Below are 20889 nucleotides of genomic sequence, written 5' to 3'. Positions count from 1 at the left end.
TAAATACATTTGGTTATGTCTTTACTGGCTTTGCTAATATTTGCCTATTCTTACTTGAGTTGCTCAAGTTCAGTCAAATTCCGTGGTGAGAGGCAATGGACTGCATTCTCCAAGTCCATCCACAGATTTTCTATCAGATTTAAGTCAGAGATCTGACTTGGCCACTCAAGGACATTCACCTTCCTATCCTTAAGGCATTGCATTGTTCTTTTGACGGTATGTTTAGGATCATTGTTGTGTTGGAAGGTGAATTACCTGCCCATCTTCAGCTGTCTAGCAGAGGGATGCAGGTTTTCCTCAAGAGTTTGGATGCACTTGACAGCATCCATTTTCCCTTCAATCCTGACCAATCGACCTCGTCCCCGCAGAAGAGAAACATCACCACAACATCATGCTGCCATCACCATGCTTCACAGTAGGTATGGTGTGTTTTGGCTGGTGTGCTGTGTTTGCTTTTCGCAAAACATATAGCGTTGAAAGAATTATAAAATATCTCACCAGTCTCTAATGTGTCCAGGTTGCACTCCATATGGTCTAATATCCAATTGGCTTTTTTTTGCCGCATAACAGCAATTGAGAATATATTTTCGTTTTTTTAGGAATAGAATATTAAGATTGTACAAAGTAACATTTATCTTTAACCTGACTATAAGAATGAATAGTAGGTACAACTATGGAAGGATAACCATCTATAGATACAATAAGGGTGGACGATGTCCAAATTCTTATTTCACGATATGAGAAATTTTATTTCATGTTAATGATATCACAATATAATTATTTTACCTCATTTGTTATTAAACATTAGAAAAAAAGAAGCAAATTACAAACAATAGGACAAATACAATATATAAAAAAAATATGAATTAAACAAATTAAGTGTTTCAGGTACAATAGGTTTATTTAACATGTAGTTAGAATTAATACAGAAATGTAATAATCAAATGTAAAAAAATAAATATGAATTAAATGTCATTCTTATTAAAGCTAATACAGTTATTCAGTCAAGAGCATTAAGTTATTTTCTCTTTTGTTTGATTCACATTAATGACAGAGCAGCAGGTTTATTAGGCTGCTGTCACTTTAAGACCAAATGCACAGATCCATCATACTGATAAAAATACTGTTTACTTTCACTTGACATCACCGGCTGTGTTTACATGAATAGTCAACGCGATAGGCATTTTGACATAATTGAGGTCACTTTGGCAATGTGTGAGTCAGCACAAGCACCACACCGAGCTATTTTTCAGGATATATTGCCCTTATAACTCTTTTTTACATCAAGCGTCCCGCTCTTTATATTTTTGTTCATGCATTTCATCTCTCTGAAGTGTCATTAGTGCTACATACCACGATATACACTATATAGAAAAATCTCTAACAATAGTCTTATAACGTGGTAACAATATAATCCAACAGTTGTTCTAACACTTCTGAGTTAATTTTACTTATCTTAATTTTGTAAAAATCTAGTAATCTGTTCTACACAAAAAAACTATGCCTCGTTTACTCAGAACACCCAAGTTAAGATTAGCTGATTGGTTTGAGTGTCATTTTGTCAAGCAAAAAACAAAACAAAAAAGTTTTTGAGGCAGGGAATTCTTAATAGACTTTTCACTCATTTCCTTCACTTCTGCAGTTATTTTTCTCTAGTTGCATTCAATCGTTCCCCAAAGGCATCTTGAAAGTTGAATGTTGTCAATACAGCTGAAAAATTTGAGAGAGCATCACATGAGTTGAATTCATAAATTGATGTTGGTTTTTCCCGCCCAACATTTTTGGAACTCACCATTATGGTGATCAGTGTTCACTTTGTTTGGGCACTTGGAACTTAATTTATATTACTGTAATTCTCTTCCTATTCATGCAGTGATGCAACAAGAAATCACAGTTATTTGATTTCAAAGGAAGGTTTGCTTTTAAAAGGTGATCAACCTAAATAATTAACTAGTATATTTTTCGTGTTGAATAATTATTTTTTTTTACAATTTTATTGCTAACTGTCATACCCACCTTTTAATCCCTATATGTTTGTGACAATATCTTGCAATTGATCATGCTTGAGTCACAATTCAACATTCAGCATGCAAAACACAACAATGGTAACATTTTTATTTTATTTAAAGTAAATTATCAAGTACTCTCTACAGTTCTTTTTTAGTTACTATAACTCTTGTGCAAGTGAACTATAGGCTACTAAAAGCATTTGTAACATATTATACTTGTTTCACTTTGTTTTTTTTAAGGCAATTGGTTTGTTTTTTAAAAATAAGTAAAAGTAATTTGATTTTACAGTGTATTGTCATACTTCCAAGAGGTACAATATGCATCACTTGACTAAACATGCGTCATAGTTTTCAAATACCTCCGTATTCACAGTTCACACGAAAACTGCACTTTCAAATTCACCCACTTGGGAGAAATTCTTCAAAAAGCCCTATGAAAGAATATGAGGTTGGGCCCCCTACCATACCAGACATACAGGCCAACCTATAGCGATCCAAAATCGCAATTTAATTATATGTATATCTCTGTTAAGAAGAACAATACCTGCTACTCATCTCCATCACCTTCTCCTTCCTGACCTGCATATTTCCCTTCCCAAAGCTGATTATTGGTTGATACAGTCTTTGCAAACTGATTGTTTCTGTCGCTCGTTTAAATCTTCTATCGTAACATAGCCGTTTAGTTTAGCTACACATCTCATCTTGCACTTCATGACCGTTAACTGGGGTATAATGAACAGGCTGCGATGTCAAATTGGCAGTGCTAGAACTGACATATTATGTGCACGTGCAAGGCGCCGGCACGATCACTTGGATTTTTCCCTCAGCAGTGGAAATAACTTAACACTCTGTTATTTATAGTAATTTTATTTGTGTACATTAAAAATGACTACAAAATGTCAAGCCTTTGAAAGCGAAAGAAAACAACAGGATTCGCTTTTCCGTCTCTGTCTCCTTGAACATCTTTCTGGCTCAAGGTTCACAACAATGAACTAAAACACAGCGAATACTTGACGCACAGACTCACATGAGAAATATATCTATCAATAGAAACCATTAAGTGCCTACTTTGTTTTTTGTTTTTGATTATTTGACGTTAAATGCATTATATAAGTCACATTTACAAAATCCAAAATTACATTCTTTTTATTTTCAGTGGTGAAAAACGTAACCTATTGAATAGACTATCAGGTAGTGGTTGGCTATGCAGCTCTGCAAATAAACATATACCCTTTTTGAAGAACTGGGTGAGAATTGTCGGGCCGTTTTCTCTCTCTCTGCCCTCTGTAGCCTCAGTTTTGATGACCGGACTTATACTTCTTTGTCATCTCTAGACATCTCTAATTTGCAGAAATGAGACAGAATTTAGTTTTATTTGTTACTCTGGTGGGTTACACATGTATAATTTCTATTATATTACAACTAGTACAATTACTACTAATAAAACCAATCTCTGGGGGCCCCAAAAGTGCGTGGGCCCTTAGAATCGTCCTAACTTTCCCCTTCTTAGTGGCGCTCCTCTGTCCACGACTTCTAGAAGATGTGATTGCTTGAAATTTGCCTTAGCGTAAACAAGAGGTTTATAGTACATTATTTGGTGTAACCTCCACTGACCTGTCCATCACCCCTGCCTCTTCATCCTGGTTCACAACCCCCATCCCACTATGTTCTCTGCCGTGTTCCCTGCTGCTGCTTAAGTGTTGGTCCATGCGACTTAATAATTCAGTGTCAGCGTTGCTGCACTCTGTGTGCGGAGCAGCGCTGGCTGACACACTCCTGCAGTCTGTGCTCTGACAGAGAGAGAGAGAGAGAGAGAGAGAGAGAGAGAGAGAGAGAGAGAGGGGGAGAGAGACGAGAACACCGCAGAGTACACTGAGACAATCAAATACACACTCATACACGCACCCAGGGAACACCAGTCACTGCCCACTCGTTTTCTGTTCCCTCTGTCAGTCTCTTCTGAGCCTAACACCTCACCTCCTCTCTCGCTCACACCCTGGAGCTTCTTCTCTTGCAGTTTTCTGAATCAGGAAAGGATAAAAACAGGATCAGATCCCTCTCTCCAGCCTCCTGTGTTTCTTGACTCAAGCAGAAGGTGGAAGATGGTGGAAGCAAGGCCCAGGCGGACTCTACGATGGCCGGATTGGCGGCTGTCTGTTTGCCTGCTGCTTTTCTGTATGTTTGGGAACGCGGTGGGCCGCAAAGCTCCCAAAACCCCACGATGTCCAGCCACCTGCTCCTGTACTAAAGACAGTGCCTTCTGCGTGGACACCAAAGCCATTCCCAAGAGCTTCCCACCAGGAATCATCTCCCTGTGAGTACTGGAAAGATCACGTTTACCTCTTCTGTCCTCCATTTCATTATATTCAAAGTAGAGAAAAGTCATTTCCCATGCTTTTGCAATCACATACCATTTTTCTCAGCAGCAGAACATGGATTGTAAATTATTTATAGTTAAAAGACAGTTGAGTTGACCTTTTTGTCACATGACAAGTGACTTATGTCGTCATTCCTTTCGGCATAAAGGTTTAGCAGTAACATTTTACAATAAGGTTCCGCTTGTAAACATTAGTTATCTGTATTAGTTAACATGAATTAACAGTTGTATTTGTACACTGCAAAAAAAAAAGTTGCTGCCTTAAAATTTCAAGTACAGTCAACTTGGATGTTTCAGTCATTGCAACTTAAATTACATTACACTTACTTAAAGGAACACGCCGACTTTTTGGGACTTTAGCTTATTCACCGTATCCCCCAGAGTTAGATAAATCCATACATACCATTCTCATCTATGTGTGCCATAACTCTGTCTGACGCACCCACCGCTAGCCTAGCTTAGCACAAAGACTGGAGGTAAACGGCTCCATCTAGCCTACTGCTCAATAAGTGACAAAATAACGCCAACATTTTCCTATTTACATGTTGTGATGTGTATAGTTACATCGTGTACTTAGACCGACGGAAAATGAAAAGTTGTGATTTTCTAGACCGATATGACTAAGAACTATACTGCCCTACAAAGGCAAAAGGCAGTAACTTCATTTTTGGTCGAAATGTGTTATTGATATTTTTGGGACATTCAAGACCTCCTTTATCATGTGGATAAGTATCTTGATTCAATTCCGTTGTTTTATCGAGAAAATAATGGGTTGTCTTAACAGTAACTTCCAAAAGCCCAGGAGAAACCAAGGGAGAACAAGAACCGCTCTTTGCCTTTGTTTTAGAACGCTCAAACTGAGTTTGGATACTCTGCTATTGTTAAGCCGTTGTTTAGAAGTTACTGAGTCAGCCTGGAGTTATGGTATTCTGCCTTTGTTTTACTGTCCATTAAAGTTTGCAACATTTATATTACAGTGTAGCCTGTGTCATACAGTGTTGCCACAATTACTTTGAAAAAGTAATCTGATTACTCCTTTAAAAAGTAACTTAGTTACTTTACAGATTACTTGATTTTAAAAGTAACTAAATTAGATTACAAGTTACTTTATTAGTTACATTCAGCAGTTGCTGTCAACACCCTTTCCTCCTCAACATAAAAATGACTACCATTTTTGCCAACACACTTTATTGGAAGTGCATTTTAACAGTAACATTCAAAAATCTAATTCCTGACATTTTAAGTTGAAATTAAAAAATATTTCCTGAAAAAAAACATGTTTTAATAAAAAATGTAATAAAATGTCTTTCTTGACTTCACTTAACATAAATACTCTCCCCGAGATGCAAGAAGAAAGCAAAAATATATATATTTTTACTAAGGAAAATTACAAAAATAGTAACTCACAGTGACTTGGATAAATTGCTTTAATCTGATGACTGGTTTGGAAATAGTAACGCGTTAGATTACTCGTTACTGGAAAAAAGTAGTCAGATTAGAGTAACGCGTTACGGAAGTACTTCTGACACACACGATACCTGAATAAAAATGTAGGTAAAACAAATAGTTGAGTGCTTGTTTTTAATAATAGCATTTAAGGATGGTTGAGATGGCTTTGAAACGCAGTCATCAAGGTCAAGGTAAAAAATTATGCAACCCAAAATATGCATTAGACTAACAAATTAGATAGATTACAATCTACTTCATTTAGCTAGCTAGCAGCCTATAGCATAATTAGGCTAGTCAGCTATCCAATGAATAGGCTACCAAACTGCTCCATATAAAAAAGCTATTGTAAATCATCCAAAATAAATGCCATGGTCACTAGATTTTATACAGGTGTTACTATAAGGATTTTGTAAATGGTAAACAGCAACCAAATATTCATAATGTGGAAGTTATTGCCATTTGCCTTGGTGTGACTTCTCACTTTTTGCCTACAATACAAAGGCAGAGTACAGTAACTTCAAAACAGGGGGTCAAAAGTCAAGTTTGAGCTCAATATTTTTTCATGTAGATCATTTTCAATTACTAAAACATCTAATTGACAGATTTCCAGTGTCCTACCTATAATTAATTTGTAGGACATTTTGAATTTCCACACTCTCGCGAGTAAAGGTCTTTACGATGTAACTATACACATCACAACATGTAAATAGGAAAATGTAGGCGTTATTTTGTCACTTATTGAGCAGTAGGCTAGCTGGAGCCGTTTACCTCCAGTCTTTGTGCTAAGCTAGGCTAGCGGTGGGTGCGTCACACAGAGTTATGGCACGCACGGAGATGAGAAGGGTATGTATGGATTTATCTAACTCTGGGGGATACCCTGAATAAGCTAAAATCCCAAAAAAGTAATCGTGTTCCTTTAAAAAATGAGTTGAATCTTGTATAACATAAAAAAGGTGAAAAATATTTAATTTTCATTAACTAAAGCCATGTAAAAACAAATGTTGTCATAACTTATTGGTCATATCATTTTTTACAGTGTATTAACTAATATTAAAGGGATAATTCACGCAAAAATAAAAATTCTGTCATCATTACGCAAGTTGTTCCAAACCTGTATGAGTTTCTTTCTTCTGTTGAACACAAAAGATATTTTGAAGAATGTTGGTATTTTTTCCTATTGAAGTCAATGTCTGTCTGGTGACCGACATTCTTCAAAATATCTTCTTTTTTGTTCGGCAGAAGAAAGAAACTCATACAGAGTAAGTAAATGATGACAACATTTTTGGGAGAACTATCCCTTTAACAAAGACTAATAAATACTGTAACAAATGTATTGCTCATTATTATTTAATGCATTAACTAATGGGACCTAGATACCATAGATTCATATTTTCTATATATTGACAGTTCAAATAGCCTGTAAAACTACAAAAAGGGCAAAACAATAGTAAAGTAGTTGATTTGATTCTATATGTTTCCCTATATATTCCAAACTGATATTTGTTATTCACTGATCTCATGACATATTTGTTGTTCATCTCATGACATTGCACATTATGAGCAATGACATCACTTCAGCCTGTTCGTCACACAAATCTGTCGAATGGCATGAGAAGACTTAAAATACGAAATCAAATGGACTATACTTGTTACATATGAGGGTGAACTATCCCTTTCAACAGACTGAGGTGAAGTCTGTAGCTTACGTCTGCTGGAGAGACACAACCACAGAAACCTCACCACATACACACTTACTACCCGCAGACTCTCTCTGAGAGAACAGAACCGAAGATACCATTTAGTTCATCAATTGATGTTCAAGGTTTTGCCTCAACCTGTTTGTGTTTTTATGTACAATATTAATTTCACTGACGTTTTCATTCATAGTATTTCATTACATACTATTTGAAGACTTACTTTACCAGGTTTTCAACACATAGGCCTTGTTTACAGCTGGTATTAAGATGCGTTTTGGTCACGAGGGAGACACATTCCTGTTTACACCTGGTGTTTTAATCCGTCTCTTTTGTCCACTTTCAACCACTTCTGTCCTGATTTCTTTGAGTGGAGGGTCTATGGGCGGGTAAATGTAGGGCTTTTGCAGATCTTTCGATTTAATGGACGAAATAAGCATGGGCAATTTAAATATGAATGCGAAAGGAGACGACAGAAAAACATACGGTAAGAATCAGCTTTCATTTCTACTCTGATCGACGCAAGACCAGCTGAACAGCTGAGTGTGTGTTAGAAAACAGGAATGGTGAGAGAACACTGTGTTTGGTATTTTTGGTAAGTTTTTCATCTTCAAACCAAACTTGTGTCTCCAGCCGACTTCCCTCGGGTCATTTTGACCCGAAACTCCTTTTAAAAAAAATTTAAATTGAATGTTCATCGAAGTGGTATAAGACCCTAGGACTTTTGTCCCACTTCAACCACAAATGCACAAACAAATTGACTGGATTCGAGGAGTTTTGAGGTTGGAATTTAAAGGTGTGCTTCAGCGCTGGGAAGATGAATGTGTATTTAAACTGGGTCCTTTATGTAGTAGAAATGTGAAATTATTTTTGAATTTGGTGCCTTCTAGACTGAGAAAAGACTTGTCTTGTGTGGATGAAAGACAACAACTCCCAGAATGCACTTGCTTCCCTGTCCAACGAGGCCACTCCCAAAGCCACGGCTATTGGTTATCACTTGCCCACCATGACACCGCCCCCACCGTCATTTTGATTTTCTTAGCAATACAATCATTTAGTTCTGTTAGAGAATAAGCACTACGATTAAAAATGTATCGTGTCTTTTCAATAAAGTGTGAGTGAGCCAAACGAAAGTTACGGCACAAACGCAGAAGTAGTCAGATTTCATTCATCACGAGAGCAAAGAGCTGAGGTAAGTGCGGCAGTCATTCACGGCGCGTGTCCAGTGGCGCGTTTTCAGATCGCATATGGAAGCTTAACTTTCATAGGAATTAATTGAAAAGTTGAAACACTCACTTTGCTCCGCACTGCTTCGTTATGAATGCCTGAACCGAGCGGCTGTGCGCATTTACATTCTGTGAGTGAGATCCCACCCCGGTGGGCAGGTTGAAAACATGCAGAACTAGCTCCTTCTACTGGCTGTAGTCTTTAGCCTCTGGACAAAAAATCCACAGATGGCGCAAAATGACGATATTTGCGTCATCAGATAATTTTTCCAGAAATAAAATGCATAATTCTCTCATTTATGAGGAGGGAAAGTACCATAATTTGAATATACTACCGGGTTTCTGCTGATACAAAGCTTAATGCTAATCGCTGAAGTAACTCTTTAAAAAAGTAACAAATTCTTCCTTTGTGGGTCAATTTGACCCCCATAGGAATAAATGATATGCGAGGAATGCGTACACAAAGCTACCTAAAAAAAACAACAATTAAAAATGCTCAAAATTCAAACAAAAACTGCTAAAACTTTACCAAAAATGATTTTATAATATCTACATGTGTATCTGAATGCATACTGAAGAGATAAATCCAAGAACTGACTTCAGGACCCAGCGGAACAGCTCATTTGCGTCATTTATAGAGCAGGGCTGGCGAACGTCATTCCTGGAGAGCCACAGGCTGAATCCCTCATTCACTATTCCCTACGTTAGTCCACTAATATAGTTCACTTGAAGGAGTGAATGAAAACGAGTGCGTGAAATCGGACAGCCGTTGAGTGTACATTGGCTGTACACTCGTTATTGCGGTGCAATGTGGGATTGAATGAGTGCACTCAATAACGTCCACTAGGGTTTCGGACACCACTACAAATGGCTGGCCCCTCAAATAATGCCCTATTTGAGAGTATGGGGGGCGAATTCAGATTCAGCCACAGTCCTGCATAGTTTTGCTTCAACCCTAATCAAACACACTTGAACAAGCTAATCAAGGTCTGAAGGGTTACTAGACAACTACAGGCAGGTGAGTTGTATCGAGGTTGGAGCTAAACTCTGTAGGACTGAGGCTCTCCAAGACCGGTGTTTGCCACCCCTGATATAAAGCTATAAGTTCATCTAGTGGCAAGATTCATGCAATTTTTATGTTATATTATTATTTTTCCACAATAGGTCGGCAAAGACACCCAGTCTAAGATATTTTGAGCTCAATTACAAGTTATGCATGAAATTGTGTTATTTAGAATTTAAGTTGAAAGAATGTGCTTAAGTTGTTACAAAGTGCGAAATCCCATCTGGTTAGTGTGCTTCCCATAATGTTTGCACGCATTAGGTCAGTAAGCAGAGAGTCTTTAGAGACTGTTCGAATGCATTCACACACTACAAAAGCAAAGCATAACTGCTCTGAGATACAAGGTTGAGGATCCAAATGCAGCATTTAGGTAATTCAAAGAAGTAATCCAATAAACAGGCAAGAGGTTATAAACACAAGCAAACAATCCAAACTCCAGGCAGGAAAGCGTCGAAACCATGGAACCGAAAACCAGAAGAGCGCTCAGAAATGCAGTGTAACACATACAAGACTTCGCAAAGAGTGAAAGAGTTAACCAGGTTTATATGCAGAGTTAACAAGGGTAAATGACAATGTAAATGATACATACTACCGGCACATCCAGGAACTTACCTGTCAATTTCGTCACCGCCCCTTTTTAAGGGAAAATAAACTAGACTTCCCATAGACTTCAATACAAAATAGCGGCACAAAACAATGTCCATACACAGCTGGCAGGCGTGAATAACTTAAGAAATCACTAAGATTAAACATGTCAAGTAATTATATGTCCACCCTGCCTGCCATAGAGCGTGAAAGATACATCCACACACTTAATTTGGTCGATTTAAAAGCATGTCCCTTCATTCTCCCACTGTCAAATTGGTGTAACAAGTGAATGATTTTACTTTGTTTTTGAAAGTAAACATCCTTGTATATATTATGTCTTTATATTTAGAGTACTGAGTGCATTTTTCTGTCCATCCATACAACTAGCCTGACTTAGCTTCCGATAGCATCATTTGGACTTCATGATTCAAAAACAAAGTAAAATCATTCACTGGCTTACTTGGTGACTTGTAGCCTGACAAGCCAGACCCACATCAAGATGCTGGGTCTGGGAACACACCATTGGCAGGGCTCAATCTGAGGGGCAGGATAAACGGTTGTCTTTCAAATTCCCTCTGCACGCAATAAGATGGGGCTACAACCAACCAGAGCGCTATCAGAGATGAGACAACAATCACAAGCGGGTTGTGGCTGAGTCCCATGTGTTTTCCCACCAGTGGAGCTAGTTGAAAGATTAAACTTTTGCCGTATCCGGTCGGCAAAACTCCGAACTAGGGCTGCCACTAATGACTATTTTTATATTGATTAATCTATCGACTAATTTATCGATTAATAGATTAATCTATCGACTAATTTATCGCAATAATTTTCACCAATTTTACTTAAAAACATTTAATTTAACTTGTAACGTTGACATTCAGTAGTGTACTATAAAAAAGTATAAATGTAAACAAGCCCTTGACAAAAAGTAAAACTAAAAGCGTAAAAAAGGTACAAATTTGTAAACCAACATAACAAAAAAAAGAGAATATCAGCAAATACTTTTTATATAGAATAGTGTTGTCATGACACCAAAATCATGACTTTGATACGATACCAGACTAAAATACCTCAATACCGATACTGAATCGATACCATGGCAAAAAACTGTAAAAGTAATTGAATAATATGACAGAACTTACTATTCATTGTTTTATCATTGTTTTAGGGTTAAAAACCAAAAACTCACTTGGCCGGCATGTTCCTGCCCTGCCCTGCTTCACACAGAATATTAGGTCCGGCCCTTTAAGAGCAGCATGGACCAAATTCATTGTAACACCCGATTTCTCATTCAACTCTGTATACGTTCACTAAAGACATATTCGACTGCGTTTACCCGAATACTCGCCAGGACGTGCATTTTTACATATTTTTTACCATTCAAGCCCAATAATCTGCGAAACTGGCGTTGCGATCTGTCTAAGTGAAAGGCGGCTGAGCGCGCTTCAGGTCAGAGTCCGGCAGCGAGCACGAGCACGTCCCGGCCGTGCCGCACTTTTCTGTTGTTCTTTTTCCTGAGCTGCGCGTATTTGACTGTTCTGCTTCCATGGACACACACACACGTCCTCACTCCTGCTGTCACACATCGACGCAAATTAAGAAATGCTGCTCTTATTAGAGTGCTGTCATTTTTAAAGTACTAATACAATTTCATATCGTATCCCAACTTACCCAGTCGACTAAAATTATTGATGTCGACTAATTAACAGCGTCGACGCAGTCGATTGTATCGACCAATTGCGACAGGCCTACTCCGAACACATCTTCATTTTTTAAGAATGACTTCAGTGCCATTCTTTGTTAGCAGGGAAGTAGCAGGGAATTCTTGCGAACCGTCGCAATTCTGCCGTCATTATTAAAGGGTTAGTTCACCCAAAAATGAAAATTCTGTCAGTAATTACTCACCCTCATGTTGTTCCAACCATGTAAGACCTTCGTTCATCTTCGGAACATAATTTAGTATATTTTTGATGAAATCTGAGAGCTGTCTCACTCCTCCATAGGCTTTCAGAGGGAATGAAACTTGATGGCCCAGAATAGTAAGTAAAAACGTCATTTAAGGAGTCCAAATGACTACAGTGGCTCTGTATTAAGTCTATCATGCGACGAAAATACTTTTTGAGCGGAAAAACAACAAAAATAACGACTTTATCACACTATTATTGTTGTTCAATTTGAGCCTCTGACGAGAGTTTGCGGGAGTGCCACGACGCATGCGCGAGAACTGAGATTACAGCGTTCTTCTTCTACTACTACTTGTTACTTGCTGCTCACTCTTTCGGAGTAGGGTTAATCTCAGTTCTCGCGCATGCGTCGTGGCACTCCCGCGAACTCTCGTCAGAGGCTCAAATTGAACAACAATAATAGTGTGATAAAGTCGTTATTTTTGTTGTTTTTCCGGGGCCACGAGTTTCTGGGCCATCAAGTTTCATTCCCTCTGAAAGCCTATGGAGGAGTGAGACAGCTCTCAGATTTCATCAAAAATATACTAAATTATGTTCCGAAGATGAACGAAGGTCTTACATGGTTGGAACAACATGAGGGTGAGTAATTACTGACAGAATTTTCATTTTTGGGTGAACTAACCCTTTAAGCATGTCCACCGACTCTATACACGATGTGATTGGTCTGACTAGAGTTTGTTTTTTCAAGCTCACAAGCCAACGGAGAGTTGCTAGACGAACCTGGCTGAAAATTACATTTGCTGCCGCTATGGGTGCGTCTAGATTTCTAGGCTAGGTGACTCAAAGAGGTACGAATAAATGGCGACTGGGTGGGGTTGTTACACCAATTTGACGGTGGGAGAATGAGGGGACAGATTTTTTTAAATTGACCAAATTAAGTGTGTGGATGTATCTTTCACGCTCTATGGCAGGCAGGGTGGACATATAATTACTTGAAATGTTTAATCTTAGTGATTTCTTAAGTTATTCACGCCTTTCGGCTGTGTACGGACGTTGTTTTGTGCCGCTATTATGTATTGAAGTTTATGGGAAGTCTAGTTTATTTTCCCCTCAAAAGGGGCGGTGACGAAATTGACAGTTAAGTTCCCGGATGTGCCGGTAGTCCGTTATACATTGGTCTGGGAAGGAGTGCCCTATTCTGGGCACGCCAGCTGGTGATCGTGACATGACTGGCCCAACCAAAATGCATCTTAATACCAGGTGTAAACAGGGCAATATTCATGTCTTTATTTTGAAGAAAGTTTTTTATAAAGGCTTTTGATTTTCTCAAGTTTTCATGTATGATTATGATAGTGCCCTTATTTTCAGACTGAGAATATAAAAGGAAGGAAGATCTGTACCCTACTTTCTAATAATCAAACAGTGAGATCCTTTTTAGGTGTGAGGAGCAGGAAAAAGGCCAAACTGCTTAAAATGAGATTGAAATGATTTTTAACTGTTTTTAAATGACGTATATTACAGTATATTTGAAAAAAATGTGCATTTCCTGAGTTATTCATCATAACGCCAGTGTTATACTTAGAGTTAGAAATGTTTCAAACCCATAAATCCAAGTACTAAATATTTAGTACACTCATTCATCCCACACTGCTTGTGCTTTGCACCTGAATAATAACTTAAATCATGCAGCTTTATAGAGATGTGCTATTAATCTTCTAAAGCAGTTCCACCTGAAGGACAATTAAGCGGGGGAAAACAACCCAATATACTTACATACAGGACCATAATCATATCTTAGGACATACATAATCTTGAGGGTTGGACGCTTTTGACTGGAGCCAAGTAACGACAAAGCATCTGGACATGAAACTACAAATCAACATACTAGATTTAGATTTTCAGATGTTATGAAGACTTTTCTGAACTCATGAGCTTTTACTTTAAGATGACAGTAAAAGCAACTACATTTGTGATGATGATGATGATAATGGTTTCTGCTGTTCTAGGACTATGGTGAACGCTGCCTTCACAGAGATTCCTGAAGGAGCTTTTTCCCACATGCACCTACTGCAGTTCCTGTGAGTACTAGATGTACAATAACCCTCCTCTGCGTTTTCTTATTATGGCCTGTGCGTGTTTGAAAAGGGAGTGAGAATTGCAGTGTTTGCCAGCTGCATCATGTCTGAGCAGTGTGTAGTGTGATGTGTATCAGTGACAGACCCTCCATTTACAGACTGCCCACACTCACACAACAACTGCGCTTCTGTCCTCCCTGTGTGTGTGTGGGAAAGACACAAGAGAGAAGTTTGTTTTCAAATGACAGCATGTCATTTCTCTAGTCACTGAATCAGTAAACAAATGATACACATTCAAACACATTTATATAACTGTATTTAAACATGAAAAATATGATATTTTTGGGACAGAAAATCCACTGTTAGCAGCAATCAAATCTGGACATCTCGTTCTGTTCCATATAGTTAAATGTCATGAAGCATGGTGCTCTTCGTTCTGACTGATATTTGAGACCAACAGGCAAGATGTGCTTTCAGCCACAGGAATTTATTGTGGCTTCATAATTTCCAGAGGCAGTCACACTTGATTTACATGGTAATCTTTCAGGCAATGCTGCTTTAAAAGTTCCCCTAAGTCTAGGGTGACCATATTTTGATTACCGAAAACCAGGAGACTCGGCCCGGCAATGAGATACTCAAATGATACTCAAAGTTTACTCAAAGATTCCTTATTAATTTCAATACGTTTAAAGTATGGCCCCTCTGTATGGATAGAAAATTGTTATATTAGGGCCAGGACAGGACTTGAAAACAGGACATGTCCTGGGAAAACAAGACGTTTGGTAACCCTACCCTAGTCAATTATTGTGTTCCTTAAAACTCATATTTGATCACCAAAATGACAGATTTGAATGGGGTTTTTTTTCCCCTGTGAAAATAATTTCATCATGCCAAAGGAACACGGAACTATTTTTGAAAATAGGCTCATTTTCCAACTCCCCTAGAGTTAAACAGTTGAGTTGTACCGTTTTCAAATCCTTTTAATCGATCTCCGGGTCTTAGCATAGCTTAGCATAGATCATTGAATCTGATTAGACCGTTAGCATCTCACTCAAAAATGACCAAAGAGTTTCGATATTTTTCCTATTTAAAACTTGACTCTTCTGTAGTTACATCGTGTACTAAGACCGACGGAAAATTAAAAGTTGCGATTTTCTAGGCCGATATGGCTAGGAATTATACTCTCATTCCTGCATAATAATCAAGGAACTTTGCTGTTGACGGAAGTTAGCCTATTTTCAGGTGTTGCGTAATATCATTGTGCCGCTGTACCCATTGTACGACGGCAAAGTTCATTGATTATTATGCAGGAATGAGAGTATAGTTCCGAAACATTTTGGTCATTTTTGAGCGAGATGCTAACGATCTAATCAGATTCAATAATCTATGCTTAGCTATGCTAAAAGGGCTACCGCCAGACCCGGAGATCGGCTGAATGGATTCCAAAATGGTAAAACTCAACTCTAATAGTTGCGTGTTCCTTTAAAATAGATTGAATGACACCCTTGCTTTATTTAGCATATGCGGAGCCATGAATATGCAAATTAGCCCCGCCTCCACTCACTCACACCAGCTCAGAGATCTGTAGTAAACGCTGCACGATAGCAAGTGGAAATACTGGTTTAATTCAGCCAGAAACTGATTCTGAAGAAGTGGAAGAGTGAATTATACAGGCTCATCTACAAGTCGATGCATCAGAATTAGTGCTGGGCAAATTAACGTGTTAATGCGGGCGATTCATTTTTTAATTTTTGCGCATTAAAAATATATGATCACGCTCTTATTCATGTAAATGCTTTTAAACCATCTAAGCGCGACAAGACAGAAGAGAACGCGCTGTATGTCAATCTCCTGTCTGTGTGGCTGCATCTCAAGTTGTGTCAGTCTTGCGCACACATCAAGTTATTTTACGCTCTTGAACAAACAATAACAACAACACAGAGAATGTTGGCAAAATGCCTAAAAAATGTATGAAAAAAGCAAAGTTCTGTCATGAAACTCTAGATGCCACAGGCTAATAGGTCCTTAAAGGTTACTGTGTAAATCTTAGCGGCATCTAGTGGTGAGTGTGTGAATTGCAACCGTTCACCACTCCCTTTCGAAGCACATAGAGAAGCTACGGTGGCCCACACAAGACTGTAGAGAAGTTTGTCTGTTTAGGGCTACTGTAGAAATATGACAGTGCAAAATGGCGACTTCACTGTAAGGGGACCCGCGGTGTATGTAGATAGAAACGGCTCATTCTGTAATTAAAACATAACGGTTCATTATGTAAGGTCTTTTATACACCACTGAAAACATAGTTATGTATATTATATTGTATTTCTGTCAATAGATCCTCATAAATACTACACACTGCACCTTTAACTCAATCCGCTTGCAATCACATCATTCTCTATAGGACCCAGCTGATTGGTTCCTGCTGTATCAGTAGCCAATCAGCTTGCATCCGCAACCTTCAAATACTTGGTCAGCATTTGCTGTAGTAGTTTGCAGCGTACTTTTAGAAATCATCCACCTCCCCCAGGTCCACCTGTATAGATCTGCTACAGGTAATTAATGTATGCTTGTACAGCAGAAGCATGTCTTACTTTCTCACAGAGTATGTTTTGGCAGTAGCAAGTCCCGTACTTACTCTAAAAGCAGCAGCAATAACCTACAGCAGCAGGTCTATTCTGCCAAGAACAAATATCCATTCCCGAGCCAAACACTCCGAGATTTGACTCATGACAGAAATGTTTTTGTGATCTATAGCTCAGTGAAAGTGCAAACTCTTATCTTTGTCTCTCTCTTTTCGTTCTGCACAGGCTGTTGAACTCAAACACATTCTCTCTGATTTCTGATGATGCTTTTGCTGGTCTTGGACACCTGCAGTACCTGTAAGTATGTTTGTTTGCTGGATGAATGGATGGATTGGATGGATCATGGATGGATGGCCTAATCGATGGTTGACTCTAAAGATAGATGAGTGTGTTAGTGGGTGGATTGATCACTTGTCAAACAGATGGACAGATTCGATGTTTCAGGATATCTTCTGCATTTTACGTGTGATTTATTCTGACATTTTCACTGGCTTTTGCTCACATAAATGCAAGATAGAGCTAAAGATATGGTTTCTGTTAAAGTAGAGTTAATTTTCTGTACTTCTATGAGATCATCTTCCAGAACATCTTCCTCAGGGTTTTGCTGATTATAGTCAGTAATGTTCATACAAAATCAAGTGTGAAGCAAATGTTTAATTATCAGAGATTTAATTTGCACAGCCATTGACAATGAACATCCATCAGAACATTTACCTGACAGATTCTGACGTGAGATAATGGGGCACAATAGCTTTCCTGACAACAAAAAGCTATATCGAATAAAACACTATAGTCTTGAATTATGATAAGTCCCCCTTGTTATCTTTCAGTCTTCCTCTCTATCTATCTGTCTCTCTTTCTCCGCTGTCAGTTAGAATTTGATAACCTTTTTTTCTGCGGTTTGCATTTCACAATGCTGAATCAACAGAAGAGCCTCCTGTTGGAGGATGAGTCAAATTCATATTGATTCACCAAAGATTTTGTGGTCATTTCTATAAATGAAAAAGCTGATTAAACCACTTTCCTTTACAGGTCATTCGGTAGATGCCAAAAAGCACATTTCTTCCTTAATGACTGGTCAAAAGTACTTGTGAATTCTAGCCAAATATGCTTTTTTTCCCCTTTTTTTAACTTTTCATTATATAATAGTAGAGTGTTTACCCGTGACACCTCTTAAAAGAAAAATGTCTGTGTGTGTGTGTGTGTGTGTGTGTGTGTGTGTGTGTGTGTGTGTGTGTGTGTGTGTGTGTGTGTGTGTGTGTGTGTGTGTGTGTGTGTGTGTGTGTGTGTGTGTGTGTGTGTGTGTGTGTGTGTGTGTGTGTGTGTGTGTGTGTGTGTGTGTGTGTGTGTGTGTGTGTGTGTGTGTGTGTGTGTGTGTGTGTGTGTGTGTGTGTGTGTGTGTGTGTGTGTGTGTGTGTGTGTGTGTGTGCGCGTGTGTGCGCGTGTGTGTGTGTGCGTGTGTGTGTGTGTGTGTGTGTGTGTGTGTGTGTGTGTGTGTGTGTGTGTGTGTGTTCATGTTTTTTCTATCCCAGTGGTGAATTCAACCTAAAAGCACACTGACTTGTGGACTCATGTCAGACCTAAATTGAGGTCCCCATGAGGAAAACAGCTTATAAATCATACAGAAAGCTAGTGTAAGTGGATAGAATATTCAGTTTGTACAGTATAAAAACCATTATGTCTATGGAAAGTGCTCATAAAACATGAAAAATGTGTGTCTGTGTGTGTGTCTGCATCTCCCATCATGCAAGTTGTGCTGTTTCCTGAATCCTTCTTAAGATTCAGGTAGCGTTGTCTTTCAGACTAAAGCACTGGCAGCTCAATGACTGCAGAAAGAGAGTGAATGAGATAAAAGAGTGTGCTAGAGAGAGAGGGGGAAGAACTTGCTATTGCAGAAAGCTTTTAGCATTAATGAAAACGCCCACAACCTCAGTGTCATTAAGATAAAAGCTTTAAACAAAGCAAATGCGGCAAGGTTTGCAGAGGGAGGCAGGCGTCGTTTTCCTGAACACTGTGACTCTCGAATCCATCAGGGAACAGCATTATTATTATTATTACAATAAATAGGGAAGGAGAGAAGCTGCCATTTGATTAATATCCCTGCCCTGATCTTTTATCTTTCTATCTCAAATGCCACACTTTTTAATGACTTCACCTGCAAATCTGCTAATATTTCACTTTGTGGCTGTCTGACAAATGAGTTGTTGGTTGAATTCATATATACGTGCCTTAAATGGTTCATTTAATTCCCATGTTCTTTTCTCACCCTACTTTCTTTACAGATTTATTGAGAACAACGAGATCCAAGCCCTGTCAAAGCACACATTCAGAGGACTGAAGTCTCTGACACATCTGTATGTATTCCTTCTGGAGTCAATTGTTAATGTGTTCATTCAAAAATAATAAATACATTTATAAAACACATTTTAAATTGGTGTACAGTACAGCATAGATGCATTGAGATGTGATTATTTAATTCATGTTTTAAAATGTAGTTAAATGTAACAATATATCATTTTTAAAAGCAACATTTAAATGGAATTTGCAAATGCTTTATCCATTTTCCAACTGAAAATGCCCCCCAAAAAACATGACATTTATCCTTTCTTTTTTCATTACATTTTGAAATGGATAAAAAATACATAAAGAAAAGCAGTTGCCAATTGGATTAAGGATTAAAGAAAACCTAAATAAGCTGTAAAATTATTTTGTTGTTACACTTGTAACTTTACTTTCTTAAATCATTTTAAACATGAATTGAATGACCAGTTTCAATATATTAAGACGAAAAACGGCATTGACTTCTACAGTGGATTTCAGGGAGGCCAACCTTTAAAATTAATTCCTATTGATACATGTTATCTGAGGTTTGTCTTGAGCAACAGATATGGTCTTTTCACCTCTAATTCTAAAAGGGTTCAGACCTGATCTATATAAATGACTCTATATACACCGACCAGGCATAAAACTATGACGCTGAAGTCATTATGACAGGTGAAGTGAATAACACTGATCATCTCTTCATCACGGTACCTGTTAGTGGGTGGGATATATTAGGCAGCAAGTGAACATTTTGTCCTCAAAGTTCATGTGTTAGAAGCAGGAAAAATGGGCAAGCGTAAGGATTTGAACGAGTTTGACAAGGGCCAAATTGTGATGGCTAGACGACTGGGTCAGAGCATCTCCAAAACTGCAGCTCTTGTGGGGTGTTCCCGGTCTGCAGTGGTCAATATCTATCAAAAGTGGTCCAAAAGTGAACTGGCGTCAGGGTCATGGGCGGTCAAGGCTCATTGATGCACGTGGGGAACGAAGGCTGGCCCATGTGGTCCGATCAAACAGACGAGCTACTGTAGCTCAAATTGTTTAGTTAATGCTGGTTCTGATAGAAAGGTGTTAGAATACACAGTGCATCACAGTTTGTTGCGTATGGGGCTGCTTAGCTGCAGACCAGTCAGGGTGCCCATGCTGACGCCTGTCCACCGCCGAAAGCACCAACAGTGGGCATGTGAGCATCAGAACTGGACCACGGAGCCAGGGCCGGCGTTTGCTATAGGCGAGCTAGGCGGTTGCCTAGGGCGACAAATGTGTCGGGGGCGCGCGCAGGCGCCCTCTAGTGGCGCCCTTAAACTTACTTCCCATTAAGCATAGAATTAAAACAAGCGAAATAAAACATACTGTTTATTAAACATGATCATCATTGGGCGCCCCCTCAGCCACACGTTTAATTACTTAACCTGATTATTAGATTGAATTGATGGTGAGTAGGCTATTGTCGAGCACAGGCGTTCAGGCGTTAGGTCAGGCAAGTGCTCATCACTGGCGCGTTCTTCAAAAATGAAGCGGTCTAACGTTAAACCCTCGAGTGCACAGGGACGGAAAAAGAGAAAGGCAGACGATCAAAAGAAAGCCCAGTATAGAGGTA

The 20889-nt window shown here is 38.7% G+C and overlaps 1 protein-coding gene across 1 annotated transcript in view; it reads left to right on the top strand.

Annotated features, from left to right (window-relative positions):
- The window catches only part of lgi3 (leucine-rich repeat LGI family, member 3), a 43284-nt gene that overhangs the window by 12513 nt on the left and 9882 nt on the right, over positions 1–20889 (top strand). The window contains exons 2-5 of the mRNA XM_079826563.1: positions 4027–4323; positions 14317–14388; positions 17193–17264; positions 19250–19321. Of these exons, the coding sequence (XP_079682689.1) occupies positions 4112–4323; positions 14317–14388; positions 17193–17264; positions 19250–19321 (428 nt within the window). The 5' untranslated portion in view covers positions 4027–4111. The remainder of the gene's footprint in view (positions 1–4026; positions 4324–14316; positions 14389–17192; positions 17265–19249; positions 19322–20889) is intronic.

Source organism: Gobio gobio, assembly GCF_949357685.1.
Source record: "Gobio gobio genome assembly, chromosome: 10".
Taxonomy (NCBI): domain Eukaryota; kingdom Metazoa; phylum Chordata; class Actinopteri; order Cypriniformes; family Gobionidae; genus Gobio; species Gobio gobio.
The sequence above is the reverse complement of the archived record's forward strand: the minus strand, read 5'-3'. Positions and strand labels throughout refer to the sequence as shown.